The sequence below is a fragment of the Miscanthus floridulus genome, chromosome 5, assembly GCF_019320115.1.
Source record: "Miscanthus floridulus cultivar M001 chromosome 5, ASM1932011v1, whole genome shotgun sequence".
Taxonomy (NCBI): domain Eukaryota; kingdom Viridiplantae; phylum Streptophyta; class Magnoliopsida; order Poales; family Poaceae; genus Miscanthus; species Miscanthus floridulus.
The window spans coordinates 146,122,269-146,129,229 of record NC_089584.1 but is presented as its reverse complement, the minus strand read 5'-3'; the positions used below and the strand labels follow the sequence as shown (position 1 = coordinate 146,129,229).

General features: G+C 50.2%; 1 protein-coding gene across 1 annotated transcript; it reads right to left on the bottom strand.

The window, feature by feature from the left end:
- Positions 1–5,337: 5,337 nt before the first annotated feature.
- Positions 5,338–6,731, bottom strand: LOC136454007 (probable calcium-binding protein CML36). The gene has a single exon (XM_066454557.1). The coding sequence runs from the start codon at positions 6,714–6,716 to the stop codon at positions 5,955–5,957; it is 762 nt and encodes a 253-aa protein (XP_066310654.1). The 5' UTR covers positions 6,717–6,731; the 3' UTR covers positions 5,338–5,954.
- Between the last annotated feature and the right edge of the window lie 230 nt (positions 6,732–6,961).

Sequence of the window (6,961 nt, the reverse complement as noted above, 5' to 3'; positions counted from 1 at the left end):
GTTTGTATGTTGTAGTAGGGCACCTGTACTTCCTACTCGTAGTTGCTTGGACACGCTGTACTTTCATTCCATGGCAACGCAAGGGGCCCATGGCCGGGCACTGCTGGTGGCGACTGCCGACTGCTATGCCTGAACGCCACAGTGGCTGAAGCAGCAACCTCAAGGAAAAGGAAGGAACCGGGAAATTGTCCATGGGAACAACCTGAAAGCGAGGTCGAAGCAAACGGACGATGGAACAAAGCAGTGTCCTCGGATCCTCTTTTTTTCCCAGCTCGGCCACAACCGCAGTCAGCTCGCACACAGCAACGGCCGACGGCTTGACGAAGGGAAAGAAGCAGAGCCGTGCATGTGCACGCGCGGACAGAGAAGGGGATTTCAGCAAACGACAACTCGTAGTAGTACTCACCGCGCTTGCAAAAGTGAAGCACCATTCAGAAAAGAAAAAGGTTGAAGTGAAGAAGACAAACTTGGCCAGGCTAGGTTAGGTACTTCTCCGTAGGTGTGAAAGCTGCGCCTAACTCACTCGCTTTCCTTGAGATGTGGAGGAAAGCCTTTCCCGCGTGTTTAGTTGGAGGGAATTTCGGAATTTAGCTACCGTAGCATTTTCGTTTTTATTTATTAATTAGTGTTCAATCATGGACTAAGTAGGCTAAAAATGTTCGTTTCGCAATTTCCCATCAAACTGTGTGATTAGTTTTTTTTCGTCTATATTTAATGCTCCATGCATGCATCGTAAGATTCGATGTGATAAGTACTGTAGCACTTTTTGAAAAGTTATTTTGGAACTAAACACGGGCTTAGCCCGCTTGTGTGTAGTAGTAGTTCTTGACCAATCCAAGTATTCGGCGGCTAGCAGCCAAGCACCCACACACACATGGGTCTGTCGTCGTCTCACCTGGCCCAGTGGCCAGGCCAGGCATGGCATCGGCGTGGACCAGTGGAGCCGCAGGTCCTTGGATTCACTGGGCCAGCCAGACCGCCAGAGGCAAGCAGAGAGCTGATGAGTCCGCATGTGACCACTGCTCTGAGACACCAACACCATCACCATTCACCACAAGGCGACAGCAGGGCAGCGGGCAGTGAGCGGGACCATTGTCCCGACTCACGAGGCACGGGTGGGCCCGCCGCTCCGGAGTCCGGAGATTCGTGCGTTCCTACTCTCCCACCGCTGCTTCACACTTCCTGATTTCGATTGCACACGTCTCGATGCAGTGTTGACGGTGAGGATAGCACGTATTGAACATGTACGAACCAAAGAGCCTGCTTTCCCGTCAACTGCCATCGTCTCCATGGAAACGGAACGGACTCAAAAGCTGCAATGCATGGAAACCGGCGAGAAGGTTCACGGGCAGCCTACCTGGGGAGTTCCCTAAACCTAAACAAAAACGAAAGAGGGAATCGTGATCGTAAACAAGGGGAAGCTGCAGGCTGATCTCATGTCATGGGGAGTCGCAACCAATGTGATAATGCAGCAGCAGCAACAACAACAACAACAAAGTCTTTAAGTTCCAAATAAGTTGGGGTAGACTAGAGTTAAAACCCAGCAAAAGACCCAGCAGAAGCAATCAAGGTTCAAACACGTGAATAGCTATCTTCCAAGCACTCCTATCTAAGGCTAAGTCTTTTGGTATATTCCATTCTTAGTCTCCTTTTATTGCCTCTACCCAAGTCAACCTCGGTCTTCCTCTGCCTCTCTTCACGTTACTATCCTGGCCTAGGATTCCACTACGCACCGGTGCCTCTGGAGGTCTCCGTTGGACATGTCCAAACCATCTCAACCGGTGTTGGACAAGTTTCTCTTCAATTGGTGCTACCCCTAATCTATCACGTACATCATCGTTTCGAACTCGATCCCTTCTTGTATGACCGCAAATCCAACGCAACATACGCATTTACAGGACACTTATCTGTTAAACATGTCGTCTTTTCGTAGGCCAACATTCTGCACCATGCAACATAGCAGGTCTAATCGCCGTCCTATAAAACTTGCCTTTTAGCTTTTGTGGTACCCTTTTGTCACATATGACACCAGATGCTTGCCGCCACTTCATCCACCCTGCTTTGATTCTATGGCTAACATCTTCATCAATATTCCCGTCTCTCTGTAGCATTGATCCTAAATATCGAAAGGTATCCTTCCTAGGCACTACTTGACCTTCCAAACTAATGTCTTCCTCATCCTGAATAGTAGTGCCGAAGTCACATCTCATATACTCAGTTTTAGTCATACTGAGTCTAAAATCTTTGGACTCCAAAGTCTCCCGCCATAACTCCACTTTCTGATTCACTCATGTTCGGCTTTCATCAACTAGCACTACATCGTCCGCGAAAAACATACACCAAGGGATGTCCCCTTGTATGTCCCTTGTGACCTCATCCATTACTAAGGCAAACAAATAAGGGCTCAAAGCTAACCCTTGATGTAGTCCTATCCTAATCGGGAAGTCATCCGTGTCTCCATCCCTTGTTCGAACTCTAGTCACAACATTGTTGTACATGTCCTTAATGAGCCCGACGTACTTCGTTGGGACTTTATGTTTGTCCAAAGCCCACCACATAACATTCCTTGGTATTTTATCATAAGCCTTCTCCAAGTCAATAAAAACCATGTGTAGGTCCTTCTTCTTCTCCCTATACCGCTCCATAACTTGTCTTATTAAGAAAATGGCTTCCATGGTTGACATTTCGGACATGAAACCAAATTGGTTCATAGAGACCCGCGTTATTGCTCTCAAGCGATGCTCAATAACTCTCTCCCATAGCTTCATAGTATGACTCATTAACTTAATTCTCCGGTAATTAGTACAACTTTGAATATCCATTTATTCTTGTAGATCGGTACCAATATACTTCTCCTCCACTCATCAGGTATCTTGTTCGATCGAAAAATATAGTTGAACAGCTTGGTTAGCCATACTATAGCTATGTCCCCGAGACATCTCCACACCTCGATTGGGATACCATCCGGTCCTATCGTCTTACCTCCTTTCATCCTTTTCAATGTGATAATGCAAAAAAAAAAAAAAGAGGGAGCAAAATGGTCTCTGTGGAGCGACTACAGGCATCCACTGTCGATTCGCGACACTGCCTATGCGTCTATGCGTCTACAGTTAGTGCCTACAGTTGTTTTATGAGAATAATCCTTAGTACTAGACTGAAATTTGTGGAGTTTCCTCTGGCGGCCTGGTCTGGCCGGACCCCATGCAACGCAACTGGTTACTGGTGTGCAATTTCCCCTGGCCCAAACGCAAGTCCCGTTTAAAGATGGCAACGGGGAATTCCCCATCGGAGGTTGCCTCTCCATCCCCGTCCCCACGGGGAGAAAAAATCCCCGTCCCTGTCCCCGCCAAAGCTCACGGGGACGATTTCTCCCCCATCCCCGTCCCCGCGAGGGGAAAAATCCCCGTCGGGGATCCCCGTCCCCGCATTTGTTCATCACCATTCAGGTTAATTCATCATCATTCACATGAGTTCATCGACACAATATTAGAGTACACCATGAATCACAATCCAAAAATAGCTAAATAGCAAGAAGCAGGATATTAATCATCACAAAGGTGTAGAACTAGGGTTATTGCTGTTATATATACTCAGAAGACATTGGGCCTTCGTGGGCTGGTTGGGCCATCAGGAAAGAGAGCAAAGCCTGTATATAAACGGGGCGGGGATGCGGGTATCGGGGACGGGGAATGCTCCCCCAGACCCGTCCCCGCCAAACCCGATGGGGAACGTTTTCTCCCCGTTTAGATCCCCGTGGGGACATATTTGACTCCATCTCCGTCCCCTAATAGGGGAATTCCCCGCGGGGAATCGGGGATCGGGTCCCCGTTGCCATCTTTAGTCCCGTTGCAGATTCGTAGTAGGAGTGTAGGACCTGGAGGCCGGAGTGTCGTCCTCACTACTTGTTAGTCAGTCAAAACGCAAAAAGAGATTGGCTTTTTCTAGCCTCGGGGTTCTGTCTAGAAATTCGATGGCAATTTCACCACTGGAAATTTCTGTGCAATTGCTCCAAGCTTGACTTTGCAGACTTGCAGTCAGTGCTCATCATCTGCATGCTTTTGTCTGATCTATATGAGTTAGATTTAGGCCCTGTTTAGTTCCACTCCAAAATGCCAAATTTTTCAAGATTTTTCGTCACATCGAATCTTTGGACGCATGCATGAAGCATTAAATATAAATAAAAAATAAAACTAATTACATAGTTTAGACGATCACGAGATGAATCTTTTAAGCCTAATTAGACTATGATTAGACACTAATTACTAAATAACAACGAAAGTGCTAGTGGCATTTCGCCAAAAAAATTTGCCAACTAAACGGTACCTTACTTGATATGATTGTTGTGTGATCATGGTTCGCTCGCTGTAACTACCATCTGATGAGTTGTTGCTTCAAGCACGAAAAGGTACTACCCGAGTACAGTAATCCTTAAAAAAGGCTGCACTCCACTGCAGGATACCAATAGCTACTGCAACTTGTGTGAGACCGAAACTTGCCTTGCAATTCTCTTGTTGGAAACTGACGGGCCTTTTCTCTGAACAACAGTGGAAAATGAATAATCTCTCCTACTTAAATGAATAGGCAGTGCTAGCTCCTGCTAATCCTTTAAAAAAACTGTGCAAAAGGAAAGGCAAGGCCTGGAAGGAGTAGAGCACACACTTTTCTCATTTCCTGGTAGGGAGAAAACAAAGAAAGAGGGCTAGCAGATATGGCATGACGTACAGCTGATAGACGTTCTCACGAAAAATACAGTTACAGCCTTACAGGTCACCCGAGCCTTATCTTGGGTGCTGAAGAAACATTTCTGATCTGATAAACAAAAAAAAAAAACAAAAACTGCTAACGAGAAGATAAGTGTGCAGTATATACGTATCTCCCTTTGGTAGCGTCATATATAAACTTCTCTCAAGGCCCAGTTTACTCACTGTAAAACATCGCCTAGTTCTTCAGCAGTACTTTCAGCGAACGAACAGTGTTTTCTTCTTCTAACGAATCAGAGGAATAAACTAAATTTCAGCGAAGCCACACAGAGGTTTTTTTTTTTTTTGTACAGGGCTTCATTTTAAAGGAGTTTTTGTTTCATTTCAGGTGTTGGTATACAATTGCCATCGTTACAATGTGGCTACTTGATACTCCAGCAACGAAGAAGAGCAATGTTGCTACGTCATGCTCGATGACAGACAGCATCGGAACGAAGGTGGTGGGCGGTAGCGCTAGATGACGAGGAGCAACGAACAAACAACTGTTCGGTTTACTCCATATTCAGTGAGAACGGTGTTTTTCTCTCACAACAATTCAGCTGAAACAGTGTTTTCAACCAGTTTCAGCCAAATTTCAGACAAAAAAAAAAAAGGCAATCTCGCTTGGTCAGTCTCAGTCAGCAGCAGAGACGTTGGCTTTGGCTCGCCACGTTGCCGTCGCCGGAATCGGCAGTCGGGCACACGCGAACTCAAATCTCCAATCATTCATTCATCCCATGCGCATGCAGCCAAAATTCCACCAAATCTCAAACACAGTACGAATCTCCACAGGACTCTATCAGTGGAGAATGAACAAGCATGGACCCCGGGTAGCAGTAGGATTCAAATAAATTCAAATAAAAAATTGAAAGAACGAGGCATCCATTCGCCATGCATGCCGGTCACTACTCACTGTCGCCATGCACGACGGGGGTTCTCTTCCTAATAGTGCATGGATTAGCAGCAAGCAAGCACTTTATAATAGAATAATAATGAAGCACTCCTAGGTGGTAGCCTATCATCCTGCGCGCCGAAAAGACTCTTTTTTGACAGCGGCAGCAGAAGAACGGCCTCGCGTCTCGCTCGCGGCCGGCGTCGACAGTCGCAGCAGGATGATCTTCGGTGGGCATCAGGGCCCAGGGCCGTGGTGGTGATGGTTGGCACGGAAGCGGGAGAGGGACAGGGACGGAGGAGACGGACGGCTAGACGGACAGATCACAAGAAGGTCCGGGCGTCGACCGTGGCGGCGGTGGCGGTCATCATCATGCGCGCGAAGTCCTGGAAACCAACGAATCCGTCGCCGTCGGTGTCGACGCCGCCGATCATGCGGCGGCAGTCGTCGAGGCTGCACGCGTCGGGCCCGCCGCCGAGGATGCCCTCCAGGACGGCGAGGAGCTCCTCGGCGGTGATGCGGCCGTCGCCGTCCGCGTCGAACACGCGGAACGCCTCCATGAGGTCGCCGTCGGCGTCTGCAGGCGGAGGCTGCGCGGCGAGCGCGGCCACGGCGTCGAGCTCGGCGTCGGACGGCTCGGCGTGGCCCAGGCGCCGCAGCACGGCCTCCAGCTCCCGCCGCGGGATCTCCAGCGGCGCTGGCGTCAGCAGCACGGACCGCGGCGTGGAGGACCGCGCCAGCGCGTCGTCAGATGAGGAGGAGGATGTCGAGGACGCGAACGACGGCGTCTCGCCGCGCGACAGCGACCGCTTCTTCGTGTTCTTCCCGTCCTCGCCGCCGCCCCGCTTCGGGGACGGCAGGGACAGCTTCCTGGCGAGTGACTGGATGGACAGCTTCATCTTCGCCTCCGTCTCCTGCGCCGCCGCTGGCTGGCAATGGAAACACAACACGGGACCGGATCCGATCCGAAGGGCTTGGGTGGTGGACAGGAGGAATGGAGAGGACGGGGAGGCGGGAGGTGGGAGATATAAAGGCGTGCGGGCGGGGAGCGCGGGAGCGAGCTTCCTGGAAGCTTCGTGGGTCATGGTCTTGGGGGCGATTTTTTTTTTCGGCTTCGTCCCCCGGCCCGCTGTGGCGTCCCGTCTCGGCGCCCCCTGTCCGCCTGGCCTGTCCTTCTCCGTCCGTCGTCCTAGGGGACTTTGCCAGTTTGCCGCGCCGGATTTTATTTATCTTTTGCGGGGGCGGGGGCGGGGTCGCGGGGGCCGTTTCCTTGCTCGGCCGGATGGCCGGCGGATTGCCTGCGGCCTGCGGGAGCTGGAGGCTGTTGCGC

Excerpts from the sequence above, each read along its gene's own strand:
- LOC136454007 (XM_066454557.1), bottom strand. The coding sequence starts at position 6,716 with ATGACCCACGAAGCTTCCAGGAAGCTCGCTCCCGCGCTCCCCGCCCGC.